At 41.4% G+C, this 27,170-nt stretch overlaps 1 protein-coding gene across 1 annotated transcript in view; it reads right to left on the reverse strand.

Moving 5' to 3' along the window:
• The window catches only part of LOC109928015 (genetic suppressor element 1-like), a 220,874-nt gene that overhangs the window by 64,980 nt on the left and 128,724 nt on the right, over positions 1–27,170 (reverse strand). Inside the window, exon 4 of the mRNA XM_048608961.1 lies at positions 13,096–13,292. Coding sequence (XP_048464918.1) covers positions 13,096–13,292 — 197 coding nt within the window. The remainder of the gene's footprint in view (positions 1–13,095; positions 13,293–27,170) is intronic.

Raw genomic sequence — 27,170 nt, forward strand, 5'->3', positions numbered from 1 at the left:
GACTAGCCAGTTTTGGACACTCAAATGATTAGAACCATAAGAGAAAAGACTGGTTAGAGTCCATTTTGAGACACTGGGATTACGATACATGATTATTCTAATGTCCAGAGTCGTTACATAAAGAGAAACTTGATATTATCTCCTCATCTGAATGAATTTATCACGCAGCTCAGCACAGACATGCTACTGCTGACTGCACATTTCTAGCGGAATGTAGAGTACCATGGTGGGCATCAGTAATGTGTAATGCTGGAACTCAGGGGTAAGGAGGAAGGCTTGTGGAAAAGTTTAATGTGGTGCGGCTCCATATGATCAGGGTGGGAGGAAATGAGCAGTCGGAATTGTGCAATGTAACTTGGGCCGTGCAGAGTCTTAGGAAGGGGAGGGGGTCCTGTGTGGAACCTGGTACTGATACTGCCCACTATAAGGTGCATTTCCTAATATCACTAGCCCTTCTCTAGATGCTAACTGCAACTTGGAAATAAATAACCCCCAAGGTGGGCGCAGTCTGTGTCAGAACATTCTGAGGAAGGGTCACCGGACCGGAAACACTAACTCTGATTTCTCTTCACAGATGCTGCCAGACCTGCTGAGATTTTCCAGCAGTTTCTGTTTTTGTTTCCGATTTACAGCATCCGCATTTTGTTTGGCTTTTATTACAGTGGATTCAACTGTTTAATGGTAAGTTTCATGATTGTTGTGGGTCTGGAATGGGAAGGGGGTCAGAGCAAGCAGGCCCTCCCTTTTTGATGTAATGTGTTGGTCACTCAGCCAGGGGGCACACTCACCAGGTCAGTGCACATGCTAAGGCTGAAGCTGAATGAACAGTGGAAACATGGCCTTTGTTATCAGAGTGCAGCATGTCTCAGTGTCTGGGAGGGTGTGTGCAGCCCTCTCGGCAGGGTGGGTCACCACTGACTGTTCTCAGACCAAAGATCCTGTTTTGCTCCTTATGTTCCCAACATCGATGACTACCAGCAAGAGGACCACACCCAGCTGCTGGTGGGATGTAGGTTTCTATGGCTGCCTTGCTAAGGAGGCAGAGGTGGATGCAGGAGGACCAGGATCAACAGTAAGCCCAGGAACAGCAGCAAGTCACCCTGGTAGATGAATAATATACAGCTGAGGCAGAAGACAACAGCCAGTTGGGATGGGCTGTGTCCGCAGGAGGACCAGAGCTTTTTTTTGCCCTGTCTCCATTTCTACAGGATGAGACAGCCACAGCGTCCATATTTCCAGGGAACTATGTCAGATACTGGAGCGTGACCTGAGAACTTCATATATGGGAGGCCATGCCCTCCTGGTGGCTGTGAAGGTGACTGCTTCCTTCCAGGGACTGATGGGTAACTTGTGTTGGTCATGCTCCCACAAGTACATCATGGCAGTGACTGATGCCATCTGTGCAACATCACACTGGCTCGCTCATTCCTCCATGATGAAGGAATGCAGCCCAGGAAGTAGGATTTGGAAACATAGCTGGCCTCCCCCAGCAGTAGGATGCCATTGACTGTAAACACAATCACACCAAGAAAGTCATATCACTATGCTGCAGAAATTATCCAAAGGGTTCCACTCAGTTAATGTCCAGGTAATTACTTGACCATTTGCTGGGGTTGTGTGCCCACTGCCCTGGCAGCTGCCACTGGAGCACTCTCATTTACCAGGTACTGGGGTACTGGCTACCCACTGTGACCATGGTTCAAGACACCATTGCACAATAGCCTGATTAAGGCAGAGCGCAGATATGATGCTGCCCATTGTATCAACCAGGACCGTGGCGATGCAGAGCTGCTGAAGATGCAGTTCTGCTGAAAGGACCAAATGGAGTGGGGGAGGGTATTGGTGCAGTCCAGACAGAGTGCACTTCATCATCATCAATTGGAGCAAGCAACAAGCTCATGTGCTGGATGCTGAGAAACTCATGGTACAGGAGCAAAGAAGGAGGGTAAGAACAGTGAAGAGGAAGAAGCTCTCCTTATTCATGACAGAGCTCAGCCGCAATGGACACTGCAAACCAGAAAGGACAGCTTGGTACCAGGTTCCAGTAGATGGCAGTTGAGTGCAAGAGATAATTGTGGACTGTAAAATAGTCATTGGCCATCACAACAGCATTTGATTTGCATTATGGAAATAAAATACAATCACTATTCATTTTTTTTTGTGTTTGCTTTTGCTGAAATAAAAGCTCATCTTTGAAACTGTCAGATTGTTTGCTGGATGCGAAGTTCCCCTACTGGACAATGACAAGTTGCAGATCTCCACTAGGCACTGTGTAAAGATTAATAACAATTTCGATGAGATATTTTGATGAGATGTAGCTAAGAACAGGTAAACTGTGTGGCCTGATGGTTGACTAGAGATGAGGATGAAAGAATGGGATTTTATGTGTAACGGAGTGCCAGCCATACTGGATATATGCCCTGGAAAGTGCACCTTTGTGGCTGCTATGCCACTGCATTGCCAGGGAAGGCCAAAGCCAGATTGCCAACATTTGTCCAGATTGACAGTAACTTTTCAAAGGTGGCGTGGGCACCAGTGATCCCAATCAATTGGGGCATATCCAGATGAGAGGCGACTACTTCTCGAAACAGCTGATGGTAGGATGGGACTAGAATCAGGAGAGAGGGGTGCCATAGGGCCCCTATAAGACGTAGGTGGGTAATTAATGAGGTGAGTTTGATACGGCGAGAAATCTTGCGAGGCCTCATGGAAAGAAACCCTCCATGAACCTTGAGGAAACTGACACTTGCCAAGAAAACGTAAAATTCAGCCGTCTATTTCCACCAATTCAGCACCAACAAAAGTTTGTCAAAAGCACCTTGGCTGGAAGTTGGATAGTTACCAGGGTGCAGGGTCTCCTGTGTTCATATTCAGCAGGGAGGAACTAATAAAGTGCGTCATGTGGATCTACAGGGTCTAAAGCGGCAGGTAGTGTGCAAAGTCTGAAGAGGACATTTAACGATCATGATCTGCCCAGTCTGCATGTTGAGTGTATGCACAGCATGCCTTTATTAATACCTTGTTAGGAAACAGTCGGAATGCCAAGTTTTTGAGAGCAGGGCTTCTGTAACACCAGCATCAGTGGCACGACAGAATCCAAATTCATGGCCATTATCTCCACATATACTGTTACATTTTACCATATCCAACAAATCTTTCCTAATCCTTCTCTTTTCGTAAAGAAACAAAACCTAATCTGTTCAATCTTTCGCAACTGTTGTAATCTTCAGTTCTTGTACCGTCCTTGTAAAACTGTTTATGCATTTTCTGTGCCCTTTTTATTCAGTGCAGACCAGGTGGCATAAGCAGTGTTTTATAAACTTTTAATATCATTTAAACTACCTTTGACTTCTGTACCTGCAGAAATAAATCACCGCGGTTTGTTAGTTTTAGTTGCTTTGCTGACTTGTGATAATGTTTTTAATGATTTGTTCATCTCTATCCCTAGCTACCCTTTTTATATTGTTATTTTCTAAGGTGATGTATGGGAGATGAATGACTTGGTCATCTGTTGGCATGTTTGGAGGATGGGACTTATGTTCCTGAGGGGCAGAAGAAGCAACCTAAATAAACTGAGGCCAGCCCCAGCCCCAGCTTGTTAATGCTCTGCACCAACTGGATTGCCGATGCTCTGCAGCAGCAAGTGCTGGACTTTTCATCACAAGAAGGCAACAGGTAATTGTTCCCCTGTAAAATTCAGCCTCCTGCTTCTCACAGCAAGCTGCATTTGCATTGTTACCATCTTCTTCCTCGTGTTTTCTGCCCTAAAGCAGGTCTGATCCATGACACAATCATCTCCACAATGGGTCAGATAATCCACCCTGGCCAAAATGTGGATCAAGTCCCACACTGTTGGCATCAATCTGATCCATGCTAACCATCCAGCCAATTAGCCTCAGAAGGAGTTGAGTTCCTATAGCAACTCATATGTACGTGCAGCAACCTGGAGCTATGAATAACAATGGTACAGCCCAATGTCTGTCTGTCATTTGGCTAGCCAGGAAACTAATTTACTCTTATCAGCTAACACTGGGATCTTTGTGGCAAGGATTCGCAGATTGATATGTCACCTCTGAGGCTACATTATCCTTGGCCACCAAATCCTGGGGTGGGACGTGAACCCAGAACCTAAAGGCAGGGGCACTACTTATCTGTGTCACAAGACCTCCCCACATATATCTAGATTAAAGTTAATTTACCCACTCAACTGTCAATCTGCACGTTCTCTACTGTCTTCCATTATGATGTTTTCTTCCCCAGTTTTAGCTATATCACCTAGCATGATATCATACGCAAGTTCTGACATTAAGACTTTTGTTCCAAAGTCCAGATCATTATTGAAAATTTTGAATAACAGTGGTCCCAGCACTAAGGAGAGGCTGTATAGGCTGGGACCTTTTTTCACTGGAACATTGGAGATTGAGAAGCAACCTTATAGAGGTTTATCAAATCATGAGGCGTACGGATAAGGTGAATGGCAGATGTCTTTTCCATAGGGTGGGGGATTTCAAGAGAAGAGGGCATATTTTTAAAGGTCAGAGGGAAAAGATTTTAAAAAGACATGAGGCTAAATTTTTTTTAAACAGAGAGTGGTTTGTGTGTGGAATGAACTTCCAGAGGAAGTGGTGGATGGGGTACAGTTACAACATTTAAAAGACATTTAGATAAGTACACAAATAAGAAACGTTTGGAGGGATATGAGCCAAATGCAGGCAGGTGGGACTAGTTTAGTTTGGGATTATGGTCGGCATGGACTGGTTGTACCGAAGGGTCTGTTTCCATGCTGTATGACTCTATGGCTCTAATCCATGGAACACCAGTTCATCTGTTCCTCCAATCTGAATTGGCTATTCTACAGCTAATCACTGCTTTAGGTACAGAAATTTTTAATTAACTTATTCAAAAATGTTATGATACACTGTTGGAGCAGGTGGGACTTTAACCTGGGCCTTCTGGCTCTACTGCTTTCTGTATACTCTTCAGCCAACTTGTTATCCACTTGTCACTGAATCTAAATGTGCTCATCTTTATCATGAATCCTTAGTTTGTTATTGTTTCAAAGACACTTCCAAAATTCAAATTTGAAAAGCCAGTATAACTAATACCTTGGCAATGAATCCAATTGAATAATAAACGATCGCTGTGTTCAGCAGTGATAAGCAAGTAAGTGGAACTACCATTTTTCTATGGGATTAAAACTTTAAAAGTAAAATTATAGGGTAGTCACAGTGAAAATTGCAAAATGTAAAACCAACTGAAGAGCTTCCCCTTCCTAGTCCGAAGCATCATCAAGGGAAAAGGGATTGGGTTTGACTAACAGAACATAATGTCTCTGTACATTATAGCAAATGGGGACAAGCAGCACTTTGGAGACATGGGAGAGGGGAGACTATATTTACCAGATACCTATTTTATACCAGCCTTACTGTCTACGTACAAGGGGAAACACATTGAGATTCAGCATGAGATTCACTGAAGAGGTCTTCAAGGCATTTGAATAGAAAAGATGACAAACAATTCAGGACATCACAGTAGCTATGGAATGAAGTTGAAGAGCCCCCAGGGACATTTAGAACATTAGGGAAACCAGTGGATGTGAGAACAAAAGGCAACAAGGAACTCTGTGGATGGGGCACCACCGGACAAATGTGACATTTATGGCTTCTGGGACTCAATCAACAAAATAGGTGGACAAAAAAAAACAGTATCTGCCAAAAAGAAAATGTAGAATGTAGAATGCTTGAACTGGAACGTTAGCTAACTGACACAAAGGAGGAATGTCACACCTGCACTTGCTTGCCACTTGGTTTTCTGTCAATAGAGTCATTCAGATATACATGCTGACCATTCACCCTAAATATTAATCTAGTCCCATTTGCCAACATTTGTCCCATATCACTCTGAACCCTTCCTATTCACATACCTGCCCAGGTGCCTTTTAAATGTTATAATTGTACCAGCCTCCACCACTTCCTCTGCAGCTCATTCCATGCACCCATCACTCTCTGCATGAAAAAGTTGCCCCTTAGGTCCCTTTTATATCTTTCCCCTCTCACCTCAAACCTATTTTTGGACTCCTCCAAACCAGGGAAAATATCTTGCCTATTTACCCTATCCATGCCCCACATGATTTTATAAACTCTACAAAGTCACCCCTCAGTCTCTGGCACTCCAGGGAAAATAGTCCCAGCCTATTCAGCCTTTCCCTACAGCTCAAACCCTCCAACCCTGGCCACGTCTTCATAAATCTGTCCTGAACACTTGCTAGTTTCACAACATCCTTCCTATAAGAGGGAGACCAGAATTACGCGCAAAAATGGCCTACCCAACGTCCTGTACAGCTGCAACATGACCTCCCATCTCCTATACTCAACGCACTAACCAATAAAGGCAAGGATACCAAGGTGCTGGAAGGCTAGAGGTTGGCTAACGTTGTGCCACTGTTGAAGACAGGTGGTAAGGAATAGCCAGGGAACTAGAGACTGATGAGCCTGACATCAGTGGTGGGCAAGTTGTTGAAGGAATCCTGAGGGACAGGATTTACATAATTTTGGAAAGGCTAGGACTGATTAGCGATGGTCAACATGGCTTCGTGTGTGGGAAATCATGTCTCTCTAACTTGATTGAGTTTTTTCAAGAAGTAACTAAGAGGACTGATGAGGGCAGAGTGGTAGATGTGATCTATATGGACTTCAGTAAGGCGTTTAACAAGGTATTCTTAAAGCTTTTAGCAATGTGACTATACAAGAGAGAGAAAAATCAAGCAGGCATCTGTCTTAGCTACAATCAATGAGCTGACCTGGGAAGAAGTGGAGTTTTCCCCAGTTAGCTGTCCTAGTTTACAATAATTGGTTGTAACTTACCACAACTTACCAGAGAAAATCAGGGTGCCCTTGGTTATCTATTAGTGCTGGCTTGTTATTGAAATAGCTGGCACTTCACTAGGGAAGAAGACAGGTTTCCTAATTTTCATGAAGGTTGCTTATAATTAATTATAATACACTAATACTTTGTTCTCAGAAAGCTGCTTCAATTCAAAACCTAGGTCAAGGAGTTTTTGCCCATTTGCTGCATTTCTTATGCATCTGATCTACCTCAGCACAATGTGGAGAAGGCTCTCGTTCTAAATCTAAACAGGTTTATTCATAACAAAACAGAAATTGCTGGAAAAGCTCAGCAGGTCTGGCACCATCTGTGGACAGAAAGCAGAGTTAACGTTTCAGTTCATGTGACCCTTCTTCAGAATCTGTTTCTGTTTTTGTTTCTGATTTCCAACAACCAAAGTTCTTTGGGTTTTAGAGTCATAGAAATATACAGCATGGAAACAGACCATTCAGTCTTATTCGTCCATGCTGATTAGGTATCCTAAATAAATCGAGTCCCATTTGCCAGCATTTGGCCCATATCCCTCTAAATGCTTCCCATTCATCTACCCATCCAAATGCCTTTTAAATGTTGTAATTGTACAGCCTCCACCACTTCCCCAGCAGCTCATTCCATACTCACACCACCCTCTGCATGAAGAAGTTGCCCTTTAGATCCCTTTTAAATCATTCCCCTCTCACCTTAAACCTAAGCTGTCTAGTTTTGGACTTCCCCCACCCCAGGGAGAGACCTTGGATATTTACCCTATTCACGTCCCTCATGATTTTATAAACATCTATAAGGTCACCCTTCAGCCTCCAATACTCCAGGGAAAACAGCCTCTCCCTATAGCTCAAACTCTCCAGCCCTGGCAACATCCTTACAAATCTTTTCTGAACCCTTTCAAGTTTCACAAAATCCTTCCTATAGCAGGGACATCAGAATTGCACGCAGTATTCCAATAGGTTTAAAAAAAATTCAGAAAACATAGTATTTTGTACACACAAAACCTCAGTTATAAATCTTCTTTCTGAAAGCTTCTATGTTTAACTATAAACTCAAGCCCCACCCCATGATTAAGTAATTCAATACAGCTACACAGATCAAGGAACCAATTACCATATTCAAACACAGATCAATGAAACCACTGAACATTACAACTGGGAAGAATGAAGCAGTGACTAGGTGTTGCTGTGCCTGGATGTTTAAATCATAGGAGGAATGAAAGTTGGAGAGGAGAAAGAAAGAGCTAGCTAAGGGGATTGAAGTCTGATTTTGACACAAGATACAAAAAGGAAAAATCAGAATCATAATTGATGGGTGGCATGGTGGCTCAGTGGTTAACACTGCTGTCTCACAGTGTCAAGGACCTGGGTTCCATTCCACCCTTGGGTGACTGTCTGTGTGGAGTTTGCACGTTCTCCCCATGTCTGTGTGGATTTCCTCTGGGTGCTCTGGTTTCTTCCCACAATCTAAAGACATGCCGGCTAGGTGGATTGGCCATGCTAAATTGCCTGTAGTGTTCAGAGATGTGTAGATCAGGTGGATATGAGGAATGGATCTGGGTGGGATGCACTGAGGGGTGGTATGGACTTGTTGGGCCGAAGGGCCTGTTTCCACACTGTTTCCATAGGGATTCTATGAAGCAACTGATAACAACAGCAGTGTAAAATAGGGAAAGAAAGAAAATCACTAAATGTAGTGGAACTAAAAATGCTGGAATCTTCAGCTATATCTAAGAAAAACAAATGTTCGATTTATAACTCAAGCATCTTGTTGGTACATCTATAATCTTCACTATCCCATTTCATTTGTTCACATTTTAATCCCTATATCAACTTCATGCCAAGCAGCTATTCCTGCAAGATGTATTGGTGCATTAACTTTGAGTGATAGTAACAGAATTTTTAAACGTTATCTGACATTTTTTCTTTGATACTGAACTGAAATAAAGTTAGTATGATTAATGTCTATCAGATTCAGATGTTCAGTTCTGCTCATTATAGTCTTCTTTGCTGTGTATTTATTCAGCAATTCATCATTTTAATTATACTTAGGACATTGCTTAATGTAAGACAAATGATTGCCAGATTGCTAACATAAAGTAAGGAGTTGACTTGGTTGGGTTTGGTATCACAGTTTTCCCTTAAATTGGGTGCACAGTTGGTGCAAAAAAAAGAGAAACCTGGGCCCAGATTTCCACTACGATAGACACTCTCGCCAACCTGACAAAAATAGCAAAAGTGGCCTTAGATTGCAAGTCCTGTCCCTGAAGTAGGCATTTCCCATTTTCAAGGGGGTAGGAGTGGAATCAAGTTGGGTTTACTTGCATGTGTGTTCATACAGACAGCTTTGAATAATCAAAAATTGGGAAGGAGGGTGTAGGGGCTGTGTTTTGGGCATTAGGTGGCATGTGTTGGCACTAAATTATCATTGTAAAGGACGAAGGTGCGTACAGGGGCATAGTTTGGTGTGGAAGGTGTAGGGAATCACAAGGGGTTGTGGACAGGGCATTGGTGGTATAGATGGCATGGGCAGCTATGGAGAGTAGAGTGTAGCATTGGGCAGATAGGGAGGTATGGGGGTGAGCAGAAAGACAAAAGGTGCCGTGGGATGGCATGAATGGGGCATGAGGCATGTGTGAGGAAGGAAGACAGCATGAGGGCTGAGAGATGGAGGGTTGTTGTATTAGTTCATTAGTTATTTGCTCATATTCCATACAGTGCTGGTGCACAGAGGCAGACCTTGTGCCAGTCCACAACTGCAAGCCTCGGCTCTTATTCCCCACCTGACTCCCATGAAACCCGGGTCCAGTGACCCTTCTTCAGAACTAAATCATTGGACCTGAAACATTAACTCTGCTTTCTCTCCATAGATGCTGCTAGACCTGCTGAGTTTCTCTGACAATTTCTGTTTTAGTTTTGGATTTTCAGTATCCACAGTTCTTTTATTTCCTTCAATTTATGAACAAATTTGGACAATTTCAGCGACGCAGATGTGAAGTTAAATACAAAAATGTGGACGTTCTTTCACTTTCAGGTGCAGTGCTTCTCCAATGGTTGTGCCAATACAATATCTGGCTATCTGCTCACCCAGCGAAATGTATCAAAATAGATGAATTTTCATCAATTGCATGACACTGAGGAAACTAAACCTCATCCAGCACCAATGATGGGCACTATAACCACCATCTTAAATATTCACTCCCTCCACCACCATTTTAAAATGATATTGGTATGCATTACCTACAGCATGTGACACATTATACCAACTTGGAAGTATATTACCATATCTTACTGAGTCGATTACCCAGTGTTCTCTTCCTAAAACCCCTGTGGGACCACTCTCTATGCATAGTCTGCAGCAGTTCAAGACAGCAACTCACCACCACCCTCTCTATTGCTTAATGCCCTTTCCAAATGCCGGCAATGTCAGTACTGCCCGCATCCTGAAAATGAACTTAAAAAGCAACAAGGTAAACTCACCTCAGAAAGTTAGGATTTGCACATTTCCGGATAAGTACCCTTTTTAACATTTTAATAGCTCTTAATTATTGTTAAGCATTGGGAAGTGGTGGTGAAGTGATTAGCGAAACTTGACTAACATTTGGGAAACCCCAGGCTAAGTGTGTTGGGGGCACAGATTCAAGTCCCATCATGGCAGATGGTGAAATTCTAATGCATTTAAATCTGGCAAAAAAAAAGCTGACCTGTCAGAAATAAAACAAAAAGATCTGGTCCACAAATATCCTTTAGGGAAGGAAATCTGCTATCCTTATCTGGTCTGGCCTTTATGGGATTCTAGACCCAAGTGACAATGTGATTGAGTTAATTACCCTCTGGGCAAATCAGGAACTGACAATAAATACTGCCCACAACTCATGAATGAATGAGAAAAAAAGAAAATTGTCTGACACTGAAAGTTTAACATCTACAAATGTAGAGTCAACTAAACTGCATGCATGTATGACTGCACAGTAACCTGGCATTGCTCTGTGATGAATAATGTGTTTGTGCAGCCACATGAAAAGAATGGAAAAAGATTTTTAAGAGACTTTTAATAAAGATTATATCAAACATGCAATTTATTTAGCTTAGGGTCAATATAAACCCTCTGTTGGGAGTAAAACTGGAGACTTTCTTTTAGTTAACGTGCACATTCTTGAAAATGTTGCTTCCAACAGTTAGAACTGTCACTGCTGCCCCTTTTAATCTGACAGGTATTCCATTAGGAAAAATTAGAATTCCCTATTTTAGCTGAGACCATACATTATAATCCACAAATAACTTAAAATGTGGCTGAAGTCCACTTTCTTACTGATTTCGTTTCCAGTTATGAATGTGAAATACAAACCATAATCCTTGAAATTCACTACTGGTTGTTGTTGCTGAGTGATCAATCCGTGGCAAATGGAATTTTAGACCCAGGTAATATATAAAAGTTTGTCTCTTCAGTTTCAAGTTAATCCATCCTTTAAAAGTTAGCATAGAGTGGGTGCGTAATACAACATTCGAAGTTTGAAAAATACAGTCAATAGGACAATTAATTCTTTTGAGGACAAACTGTAAAATAATAACCAATGACTACTTGGTAAAGAGTAGAATCCAGGTAATGCTGCAGTAGCACTGCTGCTGATGCAGACGTAGGCCGTCTGTAATTTGAAGGGACTAGGAGAACCTTGAAGGGAAAGTTATTAATTTTTTAACATCTCAGTTAAAACCAACACCTAGAAAGTACAAGTTTAAGGGACTCATATGTGAAAACAGAATGCTCAGTGCAGAACCCTTCACAAAAGGAAAATTTCACCCATCTAATCTGTACGGTTCCAGGAGGGTAGCATTCCATAGTTTGAGCTCCATTATTCCCAGAATCATACTAAAATGTTTAAGTTGTTTTTTCAAAAGTACACATAGAACCCCAAATTACCTGACTTTCAGTCCCAGGTTGACAGAAAGTACGGACCAGGTTTCTGCGCTAACCAAGAATTATTATTTATTATAAGTAATTAGACTAGGGCTGCAGATAGCCAGATATAAACCGCTGGCAAATACCACTATTAACTAAACTCTAATCCCCTTATAAACTTAATTGGAAACTGTCTCGGATTTGTAAATTTGAAAGTCACAGCTCATAGTTACTGCTGCAGGAAAGGTAACCAGCTTTCTTCAGGTTTAAACTGAGTTTGTGACTGCAGAGACCAGGCAGCCTCCAGGCTGGGAGGAGATCTGCATTCCTTTCTATCTCCCTCTCTCTATCCCTGTACCCTGTTTCCAGCTCCAAGCTGTTCAGCCACCCGAGAACCAATCACCCAGTTGCTGGCAAGCAAAGGATCTTTGTCATTGACAACTGTTGCTAGTCCACTGACCAATCAACATTTTGTTGCCAATATGAGCTGCATCAGTACACCTCCTCAACTCCAGATCTTCTGCAACCTGAACTTCAATTACTGCTTGGTCAAATAAATGTTTACAATTCTTGCCAGGGCGATCAGGTTAATCATTGTCAACATCGCTGCCAGTCTTTAAAACACTAATTTTTAAAACAGTTCTTTCTCATTTCTGTTCCTGGCTTTTCTAAATAAAAAAAAATAAAAAGACAACAGTCCTTACAAAACTAACGTACGGATTCTGTTACCTTGCAAAAGTTGGAAAAAATAGCAAACATTTATGTAGTAATTCAGATTTGTTTATGAATGCAAATACAGTGCTGAAAGCTGCCTTTTGAAACCCTTCAGGCTCAGGAAATACAAATGAAATTTTAAAAAAATTAAAAAATATAAATAGAAACAAGTTACTTAGGATGAAGACTGAATTGCCAGGGTATGGCTACTGTATTTGAGCACAAGGGTTTAAATTAGATAAGCCTTTCGAAGTAGTTTTTGAGCCCATGAACTACTGCTCATTCAAATCCACAACAAAAATTCACTTCCATGAAGTTTAACTTTAACATAAATGCAGGTAATTTTACTTTCAAGAACGTACCAAGAATCAAAACTTAGCATTTCAAGTAATGTTAGTTTGATATGCAAACGTTTGCAAAATAAAAATCTTTTAATGCATATATTTGAGTGTTTTAAAAAAATGCAGAAAATGGATCACTGAATATCTTTACCGGCTTAAACAGCAGGTGACACTATTGTGACATGTTCCTAAACAACTTATTACTGAAAAAAATTAAGTCGCTATCACTAAACATTGTATGCAACCAAGTTATTGGGTTTCTTTCTCCAACCTGTCTGTTGTCACCTCTCCAAAGTCCATTGACTGTCTGTGTCGGAGCAATAGTAACTACAGGTGGAGTATTTGCTGGAGTCTGGCTTCCTGGTGGAATTATTATTGTTCCCGGAGCCCGTTTGGGTGTACCAGTAGGAGAATTGTGATTGGCAACTGGTGACGATATCGGAGAACGTTCACCACCACGGGAAGAGCCTGAAAATATGAAAAGAGCAATATTAAATAAGATTGCACCACCTGATCTCAATTAATCACCACTGTGCTAATCAGATGAACATCTTTCCTCTCATTTAACACAATGTAATATTCAATATTCAAAGAACATATGTCTATATTTCTTCTTGATGATAAAAAAGCACCTTTATCAAATCCACCACAATATGAAGCCCTCAGCATAAGTTTTCAAATTAAATTCCAAAGACTTGCTACTAAAGGGATCAAGGTTTCGTCTTTTCTCCTGGGGCAAGACAAGTATAATGCTTTAAGAGTGGTACACTTTTAGGTGGACTTACTGATCCTGAATTCCCAATAAGTAACTGTGCTGGAAAATCCAGTTCAGAGAATCAGGAATATAGATTCCAGTTCTGGATTCTGAGTCAGAGTACCAGGGATACAGTATTCCAATTTTGCAATCTTAGTTTTGGAATCAGGGATACATTCCTGGTCCTCCCCTTGCAAAATTCAATGAAAGGTTACAGGACGGATAAATCTTCTGCACTCCTGAAAAATGAGCTGCAAACAAAAGCAGAAATTGCTGGAAAATATCAGTAAGCCTGGCATCTGTGCAGAGAAATCAGAGTTAACGTTTCAGGTCCAGCGACCCTTCCTCAGAACTGATGGTAGCTAGGAGATAAATGGTTTTTATACAAAAGATGAGGTACTGAACAAGGGTCAGTGGACCTGAAATGTTAACTCTGATTTCTCTCCACAGATGCTGCCAGACCTGCTGAGATTTTCCAGCGATTTCTATTTTGTTTCAAATGAACAGCAGATTTCATCATTGTTTCATCCTAGCTTTCAACGTCTTGAAAGAAGTGATGCTCTTGTTTAGCTGCTCTCATCAATATTGTGGTCATACAAAGAGGGAATCAAGAACTAACTCAGTAGGGTATGTGAGCAGGCTTCACATTCATAATCATCATTTCTATTATTCCACCTTTAATCATGACTGAATCATCTTTAAGTTTACCAGCACCCACCAAAACATGCGCCACTAGAATTCTGTTTTCAGCAATACAGGTTGTGCAGCATGTAATGATAGAGGCTTTTGTCCTTTGGACCCAGTTTAACTTTGAGGAACTTCTTTTTTGGCTTATTTCCAGGTATTTTGTTATTACAACAAGAGGACATACTGCATTTGAATGAGGGAAAGAAACACCGGGTGTAGCAAAGTGGGTAAAATGGTAAAAGTCTGAACCAGGAAACTGAATATCTCAGACATGTGCGCTTCCAATCTTGTGCAGGTGGGTGATCAATCTGCCCAAAGAAGAAAGGCTGGTTTGTTAATTTTGTTTTTAAGCAGATTGTGTGCCTTCATTTTAAGAGCGCCTCAGCTTTTCATCATAGTTGACCATAATTCCAAACAAACTCATCTCCAAACTCCGGGACCTAGATCTCTGCTCCCTGCTCTGTAACTGGATTCTTGCCTTCCTAACCAACAGACCACAATCAGTAAGGACAGCCAACAACACGGCCCCCACAATAATCTTCAACGTCGGTGCCCTGCAAGGCTACGTACTCAGTCCCCTACTATATCCCTTATACGTACACGACTGTGTGGCCAAATCCCACCCCAACTCCACTGACACGTTTGCTGACGACACCATCGTTGAAGGTCAGATTTCAAACAATGACGAAACAGAGTGAGATAAGAGTGCTTAGCGGCATGGTGTAAAAACAATAACCTCTCCGTCGACGTCAGCAAAACAAAGGCGCTGGTCATTGACTTTAGGAAGTGGAGTGGATGGCACGCCCCTGTCTGCATCAATGGTACAAAGTGGAGGTGGTCGCCAGGGTCAAGTTCCTGGGTGTGACCATCACCAATTTGTCCTGGTCCACCCACGTTGACACTGTGTTCAAGAAAGCACAGCAACACCTCTACTTCCTCAGGAGGCTAAAGAAATTCAGCATGTCCATAAAAACTCTCACAAATTTTTATAGCTGCAGCACAGAAAGCATCCTATCTGGATGCATCATAAACTGCTGTGGCAACTCCTCTTCCCAAAACTGGAAGAAACTACACAGAGCTGTGAACACAGTTCAGTCCATCACACAAATCAGCCTCCCATCCATTGACTACAGCTATACTTTCCGCTGCCTGGGGAGAGCAACCAACATAATCAAAGACTCCTCCTACCCTGGCTTTACTCTCTTCCACCCTCTTCTGTCAGGCAGAAGATACAAAAGTTTGTATACACTTACGAGCAAATTCAAGAACAGTTTCTTCCCTGGTGTTATCAGACTTTTGAATGGACCTGACCTCTTAAATGTTAATATTAATCTCTCTCTGCATCTTCCTGGCAACTGTAACATTGTTTCCTGCACTCTGTTCTGTTACCCTGATACACGTGCATAGTATGATCTGCCAGCAAAGCAACATAAGACAACACTTTCACCATACCTCAGTACACGTGACAGTAATAAATCAAACCAAATCAAAAAACTTTGGGTTTCACTGCTGTTGAAAAACCTGGCAGATAAAGCAGCCATCAAGGGCTGCAGCCAGATAGTAAGTAAAAACAAAAACAAATGCTAGAAATATTCATCAGGTCAGCAGTGTCTGTGCAGAGAAACAGAGTTAACATTTCAGGTTAAGAAATAACAAGGCGTGGAGCTGGATGAACACAGCAGGCCAAGCAGCATCAGAGGAGCAGGAAAGCTGACGTTTTGGGTCGAGACCCTTCTTCAGAAATCTTTTCAGGTTGATGATTTTTCATTGGAACAGATCATTATTAACATGAGGAGAAATTAAGGTTAAACAAGGATGTATTTACATGGAATAAAGCCAATGCTTTACATTGGGTTGACAAATCCTCAGTGTGCCTACTCCTTCTTCCCATGAAGCCTCTTTCCCCCAAGATGCCCATTTTCCCAGACAGTATCCATTTGACTGCTCCAGTTGCCCTCCCTCACCACTGCCACCTGCTGCTGGAGGTTCTGGTACAACTGCTCAGCATCCTCCCTCACCAATGCCATGAGCTGCTGGAGGTTCCATTACGCTAGGAACAAGCTCAGATACAGCCCCTGGTGCTTCACCCACTGCTCCACTTATTAGGCCAATCTCTGAGTGAAGTTGCAAGCCATGCAATGGGTGAGGCAGGAAACAGGGAGGGAAACAGCAGCCAGTGGGATGGCCAGAAGGCTCTGTCACAAGGTGAGTGGCCAGCAGCCAGCGAGCTCTGTTGTCATGGTGTGACATCATTAACACCATCTGCACACGTGCAGTCAGCCATAAGCATCCTTATCGGCCATCTCAGCATTGACAACATACACACTCTCCTTTATTTAAACTTGGTTTGAGTCTGACACATGATAGATTAACAGCCTCACTTGTTTCTACCTAATTATATCAGCTAACCCATTACACAACTGAAGACTTCTGTGGGATGCCGTTATATTCGCATACAAAGGAGTCTAGGATTGACACCAATAACCAGTGACAAAATTTATGAAACAAATGTTTGCCATTGTTTTGCATAGCAGGTTGGTTGTCAAGTAAACCTTTATAGGTAGCTTAATGTAGACATTTCCTTGTCCTTTTCTCATATTAGGTAATGGATCACCAAGCTTTAGGTCCCTCATTCAAACAAAGAAAGACAGCATCAGTTGGCAACAAAGCACATTGACCCTTCAGCTTGCTCTTAGCAGCTCACATCTCCATCTGATGATTACGCCAAAGAAGCTATTTCTGTAATACATGTCCCCCAATAGAGCCACAAAGTGCCTTCGATTCTTCAAGAACTCTGTTTAGTGAACAGCTACTGAATTACTTTCTGGCTGGCCATACTGACTTTTCCAAAACCCTGCACTGTTGCGTACAAGTGAAATTAATAGGGCTCGAATGTCCTGGGAGTTGTGGTATATGTGTGAAGCAATTATTTTACCATTGTACATTCGGTATTCTGATAACATTTTAATTCCTGTTTAATCTAAATCAAAATCAACCTTGTTCTTTAAAAAACAACTTCATGGTTTGCTTTGATAATCATGCTTAGTCTTGGGGATAGATGACTGCATCACTTCAGTAACTCAGTATCAGTATAAAATATGGCAGAATGTGTAAAGCATAGTACAGCACCTTTTGCTCTATTACAGCAGTGATAATGTTAAAAGATGATTCTCTGGCAACATGTGACACTATACATTTGCACCTCAATGAAACTGTGCTAATTGATTCCAGGTCAGAAACTGATGTAATGGGCCATACATCAATCTCCCAATGGAGGTGCACAGTTGGGTCATATAACAGTAAATTTAAAGTTTCTTAATTTTATGTTCATGCACCTTGTCCAAGATCACCCTCCCCCAACCATCCCCACACTGCCACAGTGAGGATGACCAGAAAATCACATTTCTTGTGACGGACAATTTTCATGTTTTGGTGTGGGTTTAGAAAACTCTAAAAAGTAGAGTATCTCCTCAAAAAGTTTGCAACCACTGGGGGAAGCTGGCTGAAGGCTTGGGAAAATTCTGAAAAGTGCAAAATTACATTGAAATGTAATTATTAGAGCCTGTAATGTAGAGGTGGTTTAATGCAGAGATTCATCGTGGGGAAATTAACCCTTATAACTGATCAGCATTATGTAAGTGTGTCATGTATGGTCGTTTCTCTATTGAATAATGCTCCATAATGCATTAAAACATATTAAAAATGCCATGGCAGCTTTTGGTGTCATATTTTGTGCAGTTTAATAATGGCATTTTTAAATCAAACTGCTCAGAGATGCTATTACACATCTCTGGAGCAGATGGGATTTGAAACTGGACCTCATGGCTTAGAGGTAGGGATATTACCACTGTGCCCCAAGATCCCTCAGGCATTGATTTATATTGACTGATATCTGATAAGAAAAACATGCCTTTGAAATGAGAAAACAAATCTTTGTACATACCCCCTTTTATTTATTGGCAGACATTTTGTTTTGAAATGGATAAGGATTCTGTTCTATCACTTTCAGACAATGTAGCTGCAAGTTTATTTTAAACATGACAATGGCAAAGATTGTGAATGCTTGGCTGGATTTCAATAATTAAATAACTTCAGCAAGTGGTCCAATGATCCAAGACCGATTCTCACATTTTAGACCCTGTAGTAACATAATTCAGTGCTTTTATGCTGAAGATGATATTATCCTTCAGACTCAATGACAATGTGAATTCAAGATTTTATTAAGTTGTTAGAAATTTAAGATTTTTCAAATTTTCTAATTGGTATTGCACAGCTCTTGAGATCCATGTGCATCGGATATTGGGTGGGTGACTAAGAAGAGTATGGGGGAGGGGGCAGGAAGGTGGCAGGGTCAACATGACAGGGCAGATTGGCATGGAATTAAGTGAGGGATGGAGATGACATTAGATATCATGAGTAACTTGATGGGGCTTGGGTTAACATAGGAGTTGATGTCATACAGCACAAAAACAGACCCTTCCGTCCAACTCATCCAAGCCGAACAGATATACTAATTAAATCTAGTCCTATTTGTCAGCCTTTGGCCTATATCCCTCTAAATCTTTCCTATTCATGTACCCATTCAGATGTCTTTTAAATGTTGTAATTGTACCAGCATCCAAATTCCTCTGGCAGCTCATTCCATAAACACACCACCCTCTGTGTGAAAAAGTTGCCCCTCAGGTCCCTTTTAAATCTTTCCCCTCTCACCTTAAACCTGTGCCATTTAGTTATGGACTCCCCTATTGTGGGGGGAAAAAAGCTTTGGTTTTTCATCCTATCCATGCTCTTCATGATTTTATAAACATCCATAAGGTCACTCCTCAGCCTCTGACACTCCAGGGAAAGCAGCCCCAGTCTATTTGGCCTCTCCTTATTGGTCAACTCCTCCAACATTGGTGTCATCCTTGTAAATCTTTTCAAGTTTAACAACATCTTTCCTCTATCAGAACTGAATACAGTTTTCCAAAATGGCCTAAACGATGTCCTGTACAGCCGCAACATGACATTCAAGTTCCTATATTCAATGCACTAAACTATAAAGACAAACATACCAAACACCTTCTTCACTACCCTGTCTACCTGAGACTCCACTTTCAAAGAACTATGAACCTGCACTCCAAGGTCTCTTTGTTCAGCAACACTCCTCAGGACCGTACCATTCAGTGTATAAGTCCTCCTGATTTGCCTTACCAAAATGCAACACTTCACATTCATCTAAATTAAACTTCATCTGTCACTCCTCAGCCCATCTGATCAAGGTCCCAGTGTACTCTGGGATAACCTTTGTTGCTGTCCACTACACCACCAATTTTGGTGTCATCTGCAAACTTACTGTGTGTGGTGAGGAATGAGGTTTAGGAGGTTATTAAAGAATGTTGAGAGCTGGGCTGCTGGTGAACCAAGGTGACCTTTCTAACCAGCCCACATCCACGCACATGCTGCACATGTCCTCCATCGTGACTCACAAAGTATGCCACAAACATAACCATTGTGTGTGAGGACAAAACTTCCAGCAAAGTCACATGTTGTTCAGATGTACATTTTAGAACATGCAGAAGTGTGCAGGTCAGATTTCTAAGGCACACTGGAAAATTTGACCAATACACTTCTTCCAGAATAAGGATGAGATTACCCAACGTAATTTCTTGCTGATCTTATCCCAGCAACAAGAGGAGACTTTCACCTTACTCGTCTTTGATCGATAAGCTCCAGATTATAAAAATGAAGTTACTAACCTGCTTTAAAAATCAATAAAACAGTTCAGCACAGGAGCAGATCCTTCAGCCTTTCTAAATGAAAACCTTTCTGCCTCTATGTGGTCTGTATCCCACTATTCCTTGCCTATTCATATATCTGTCACAATGTTTCTTAAACATTGCTAATGCATTCTCCTCTACCACTACCTCTGGCAGCACATTCCAAACACTTATCACCTTCTGTGTAGAAAACCTGCTTCTCAAATCTCCTTTAAACTTACCCCCTTTTATGTTAAACCTATGTCCCCTAGTAATTGACATTTCAACCCTGGGAAACACATTCCAACTATCCATTTTATCCATGCCTCTCATAATTTTGTAAACATCTATCAGATTGCCCCTTATCCTTCGAAATTCAAGTGAAAACAAATCAGGTTTGTCCAATCTCTCCTCATAGCTAAAACCTTCCAGACCAGGCAACATCCTGGTTAACCATTTCTATACCCTCTCCAAAGGCTCCACATACTTTTGGTAGTGTGGTGACCAGAACTACACACAATATTCCAAATGTGGCCCAACTAATGTCCTATACAGCTGCAACATGACTTGCCAATTTTTATACTCTACGTCCTTACTGAAGGCAAGCATGCCATATGCCTTCTTGGCCACCTTACCCATTTGCATTGCCACTTTCAGGGAACTGTGGAAGTACGCCTATATCCCTCTGTAGGTCAATGCTACTAAGGGTTCTGCCATTTACTGTATACTTCTCTCCTGCATTAGATCTTCCACAATGCATTACCTCGCATTGTCCAGATTAAATTCCATCTGCTATTTCTCCACCCAAGTCTCCAGCCTATCTATTATCTGCTGTATCCTCTGGCAAATCTCCTCACTATCTGTAGCTCTCCCACCCTTTGCGTCATCTGCAAACGTATTAATCAGGCCATCTACATTCTCCTTCAAATCATATTTATATACAGTACAAATACCACTGGTCACAGAACTTCAGTCAGAAAAACATACTTCCACCATTACTCTCTGTCTTCTATGACAAAGCCACTTCTGTATCCATGTTGCCAGCTGACTATGGATCCCATATGACTTCATCTTTTGTATCAGGCTGCTATGAAGGACCTTGTTAAAGGCTTGGCTAAAGTCCATACAGACAACATCTACTGCCCTGCCCTCCTAAATTCCCTCCTTTGTTTTTGACTGGATCTACCCTTTCCTTAGCTACCCTCTTCCTCCTAATATATGTATAAAATGACTCAGGATTTTCCTTAATCCTGTTTGCCAAGGACATTTCCTGGCTCCTTTTAGCCCTCCTAATTCCTTGTCCGAGTTCTTTCTTGCTATCTTCATATTCTACGCAGGCTCACTATCCAATCTGAAACTGAACTTAACAATTGCAGATAAGCAGTCTCTGACTCTTTTAAAACACAATGGCCCTGATCTTGACATGGTAATGAGGAATAGATTGTGATCATTATGCTATGGAAATTGATAGGAACAACTGCAAAAAAGAACCTGTAAGTCCAGCAATTGCTGCCAGTGATTCTATGCTTCTTCAGAGTGTGTGCTGTCGGAGCCCCAACTATCCAGTCTGCATTAAACGGGAAATCTATGAAATGGCAAACATTTCCACTCTTAGGTCAGTTTCCACCACATGGGCAGGCTATTCGTTTTATGCAGCTACACCCGTCCATTGCGGGGGTGGGGGAACACTCTAGAACTGGAAACTCCTTGTCCCACTGAAATGGCTGTGGGCTGATTAGGCAGTCACTGTGGCCTAAAGATTGCCCCAGAGGCTTATGCTCTGAATAGGCTACATCTCAATGATTAAGGAGTAACTGAGCTTCTTTCTTAAGTATATTTACTGATAATCTCCCCCACTGGTTATTTTAATGCTTGTAGAAAGTCAAACTCCTCCATCCTGCTTACAAGAGCCATATATTTTCAGGACAGCATTTTTTCAAAGTAATAATTTATTACCTGTAAATTTAAATCAAGTGTGTGGGATACTAGATGGTTTTGACTTCTTGGTTCTCTGAATGTGAATATTTCCATGTGATTAGCGACTAAGATGGGGACTGCTAACCTACTCCAATCCCCATGACAACACCTTGACCAACCAGAGCTGACCATGCATGGTCTGACGTTTCGGGCCTAGAAGAAGGCCTTCTGAAGAAGGGTCTAGGCCTGAAACATCAGCCTTCCTGCTCCTCTGATGCTGCTTGGCCTGCTGTGTTCATCCAGCTGTACACCTTGTTATCTCAGATTCTCCAGCATCTGCAGTTCTTACTATCTCATGCATGGTCTGATTTTTTTTTTCCAGCTAAGTTTGACAGTTAACAGTTCTGGCCGTAACTCCATGCCAACAAATGTCCAGCCAATCAGCACTTTCTTCTCATGCTGTGTAAATTAGTGTTCCCTTTCCAGGTTTGGTTTCTTGTGTCAGTCCTCATGAGTTCAAGACAAAAAGCCTGAATTTCATGTCTCTTTTGAGCAATGTATAAGCTGGTCTCCTGTTTCCTGGTTGCAATCTGATGAGAAAGTATTCACTTATGATGCAACCCATGAAAATGCCTTTTTGAAGGTGTAAGTTAACATATTGTATGCAGCGTGAGTCATGCACCACTGAATTATTTTAACACAGTGAGCACCAATGCTAATTAGTATATAAGTAATTATCTTGTCATGTCTAGTGGCTTATGAGTTAGACAAAAGTCTATTACATGTGGCTAGCTTTTCCTGGAACAGGAAATAGCTTGAGAGACACCAACCACTCTACATCAGGCATGGCTGACCAGTAGACTCTTGGTCTTATTACCTGCCGTAGATGTAGCAGAGGATTAGCAGGTTGAAACGAGTCTGGTTCACCAATTAGTCAATGCATCTTTCTTGACCATCAAATCCTGGAGTGAGTTTTGCACTTAAAGCTTCAGATTCAGAGGCAGGGCCATGACTTTAGTGCTACAAACCTCTTTAGGAAGTCAATTAGGAAGCTACCTGAAGCAGCCAGCTACCTGAGTGCCCACTGTCTACCTCAGGTCCAACTTGAGGGCTGGTTGCTTTAACATCTCAGCAGTTAGTCAAAGTTAGAATTCAGGATGACAGACGACAGTATGGTAAATGACCAAATAGAGGTTAAAAGCCTGTCGGGTTGGGGGAAGATCTTTAGGGCTGCAGGAACTGCCTATCATGTCTGCAGCATCTCTAAGGATCTCTTCTGAAGTCCTCCTGAGCTGCTGAAACTGCATGAAGCTGGTGGCATTGGCTGGCAAGAGGCCAGAGGTGGTGAGTTACCCTGATGTGGCTCTCCACTATTTCACCACATACTGACTCCCAACACCATTCATACTCGGTGCAGGCGAACACATCAGGTCAATGTCTTTTCATCAGGCAGGTCATCGATTTGAAAGATTAACTCAGCTTCTCTCATTTATAGGTGATGCCTGACCTCTTTTTTCCTTCCTTCATTCGTTAGCAGGATGAGGACGTCAGTGGCTGGGCAGCATTTATTGCCTATTCCTAACTGCCCACAGGGCAGTTCAGAGTCAACCACATTGCTGTGGGTCTGGAGTCACATGTCGGCCAGACCAGGTAAGGATGGCAGGTTCCTTTCCTAAAGGGCATTAGTGAACCAGGTAGGTTTTTCTGACAATTGACAATGGATTCACAGTCATCATTTGATTCTTAATTCCAGATACTTTATTGAATTCAAATTCCACCAGCTGCCTTGGCAGGATTCGAACCCAGGTCTCCAGAATGTTATCTGGTTCTCTGGATTAACAGTCCATCGATGATACCACTAGGCCACTGCCTATCCTGCTGAGAATTTTTCTGACTTTATCCCAGTGGAATGGAATTGGATTACAAATTGAGAGGAAGAATAATTAATTTATTACAGTTTTGGACGACTTACTGCCTCAAAGGGAGAATGATTTTGGGTAGAGGGCAGAAATGTCAAACTCAGAAAAAGCTCTCATATCTTGTCACAAGACAGCAGCATGACCTTTTGGCATCTTTAAATGAACAGTTCATGATGCAAAGGCATCAATGCTAATTAGCTAAATATTACGGACAATAGACCTGAGATTTCCCGACTTGTATTCAATACGAAGAATTTTTTCAAAAACAATTAACAAGGATAGATTCAGGGTTCAAAAATATCCCACAGAACAAAGCTTCAAATGATGAATGATTCAAGAGTGAGAAACTGTATTTTTGCTTTCTTCAGCATATGCTTTGAAAATGTTAACATGTTTAATTCAATCAAAGCCTGAGCCTCTTGTGTGCACAGGGAAAGCAACAGAAACTTACTAGTTGCAAACTCGTTACACTGAATTCATTTTTCAACATTTATGTAAATCAGACCTTCAAAGCAGTCTACGTGAATGCGAAAAAAATAAATTGAAGGCATACTTGAACACCCAAATTTTGAACAGCATCCATGATGATGTTTTCCAGCTCACTGTAGTGTCTGACTGCTGTCTGGATCCATGCCAGACAGACTGGGATTAGTGCCAAAGGTCAAAGGTCCATTTTAATGTTTTTGTCACCAGTTCTGAAACACAAATCTGTCTCTCAATGTAAACACATCCCAGCATCCACTCAGCTGCCCTGTCCTGCGAGGGAGATGTCGGGCCTGTTTCGATGTCCTTTCTTTCCCATGAGTTATTTTGAATCTGATTACTGATGCAAGTATTCTGCCAATTGACAAAACAAAATATGAAGTTTTCAAACACTTTTGAAACATTCTAGATGCATCCATGTTGGGAAGAGAAAAATATGAGTTGGCAAAAAGCGTACATCAATAACAGGTTCCAAAAAGCCTGCAGTACATTTGGGTTGCTGTTTTATTGAGACTTTCGACATCCAATTATCAAAACCTCCTCTTGTAAAGGATTTAATATGTCCAAGTTATGTTTTTAATCCAAATAAAGCATTTTTAAAATCATTTCACTGTCCAGAAGCTAAGCAGCCAAGTTATTCTAAATTTAGCTTTTGCATACCAGGAGGGCTTGAGTACAGACTAAATCTGTGCTCTCTAAGGTGGTCATATTGTTATTTTGGTTTACGCTTTAATATAAATAAGGTACTGTCAAATGCAGCACCCAAAGTATTCCTGAAACTCTCCCCACTGCCCCCCAAGTTTGCTCCAAATTGCTAGTTTTCAAATTTGTCTTTAAGGAGGCTGGTTTTGGGCAACAGCCACATAGGTGTGTGATCCTGTTCCAGCTCAAACATATATTTGTCCAATACAAATTGCTGACTAAACCACGGGTGTGGCTGCAGGGATAACCATTTTATCCACATGCACTAATTTTAGGAGAAAATACCTGGCATACCATACAGGCTAAATATACTTCACAGTTATATATTTACTTAACAAACATCTTCCACAATTCCATAAGCAAGGAAGTAATGTGCTCAAAACAACCTAAAAACACACATTCTGTGTTTCATTTCGTTACTTTATCAAAAATACAAACAGGTATGTCTTACAACTGCGTACAAATGCAATTAGCCGCATCCAATTGCCAATTTGCCATATGTTATGATGGGCAACTTATTGGACAAACTGATCCAATACAATCTTAAAACCAAACAATTTGCTTGGTGGTCTTTACTAAAACTCCATTACAAATATTAAATATTCAAGAAGGCAGCTAGTAATTAAAGACTACTTGTGCTTATGTATTGACACATTATTAAGCAATATAAAAGCTGAAAGTCAAATACACCATCATGTACCTTACATTTTCACGCACTGGATGGCTGGAAAATTTTTCTATTTACTTAGTAACAATGGAATAGTGACTTTAATATGTTGGTAGCAGAGCAGGAGGATGGGGCAGTTAGAGGAACACTAGCTTAAAAACTTGCTGTTGTGATATTGAAAATGCACCAAAGGAAAATTGTAGATTGGTTGGGCAGAAAGTTCTCTCTGTACTTTCAAGTTTGAGTTCTTATTTTGATGAGTCTGTCGAATCTGTAGTGGATCACTTGGCTCAATTGGCTAGACTGGTGGTTTGTAATGCAGTGTGGGTTCAATTTCTGCTCTAGCTGAGGTTACCTCTTCTCAACTACATCCCTCACCTCAGGTGTGATGACCGTCAAGTTAGAATGCAGCCAGTCATCTCCATTTAATGAGACAACAGCCCTATGGTCTGACGGACAATGGTGACTTTACCTGTACACACACAAAACAAATTAAATTGTATTTAATGGTGTAATGAACTGCAATCAGAGAGGCTTTCTTCCTTACTAAAACTCTATAAAGTAACTGATGTTGGTAAACTAGACCGCTCTGGGGACTTTCTGAATTGTCAGTGTAATATTATTTTTCTCAGGAATGTCAACTGCAGTAAATCTGATGGGGAAGTGACATATGCATTAACATTTATTACCATGAAAAATGACACTCGTTTCTCTGGATTTCTACAAGAATTTTGGTTGAAACAAAGATAATCTACAATCACTATGCTCTAGCGTCACAACCATTTTACAAGGAATTATTCCTGTATTTCAAAAATTGTTGAGTAAAAACATGGTGTTTTGAGAATTCTCTATTTAAGAACATTTAACAACTATGATACCACATGCTGAATCTTCCCTCAGGGGACAGGGGACAGAGACTGCTGATGTTTTAGGGTGCCTAACCATTCCCTGGCAGGTAACACGTACGGCCTGATGAAGAGTCATCGGACTCAAAATGTTAACTCTGCTTTCTCTCCACAGATGCTGAACTTCTCCAGCAATTTTCGCTTTTGTTTCAGATAACACTTATTGTCTTTTCCATAGGGTAGTGCCCTTAATTGACATGGAGATGGGCTCCCATCCAATTCAGTCAAACTCCTGAAGCTGAAACAGAGTCCAAACAGAGGACTTTCAGAGCAAAAGGTGCTCATTCACAGGGAATCCAGCAATCCCCAAGCCCTCCAATATTAGATCTCAACAGGTCTTTAAATGGTCAAATTACCCACCTGCTGCCTGCAGTAATATGGCCCTAGGGTTGACTGCAAAACTGATCTACTGGTCGGGGACATGAAATTCCATACCCTCCCCTGTCACATCCAATGCCCCTAAATTCTAAAATGTAAATCCCACATATCTAATCAGAAAGTGGCAAGTTTGTGATCTACCATTAAAAGACAGTTTTTAAATATTATAAGATCTGATCGCCTGAGTGCCACTCCC

Source organism: Rhincodon typus, chromosome 2 (assembly GCF_021869965.1).
Source record: "Rhincodon typus isolate 14 chromosome 2, sRhiTyp1.1, whole genome shotgun sequence".
Lineage (NCBI taxonomy): Eukaryota > Metazoa > Chordata > Chondrichthyes > Orectolobiformes > Rhincodontidae > Rhincodon > Rhincodon typus.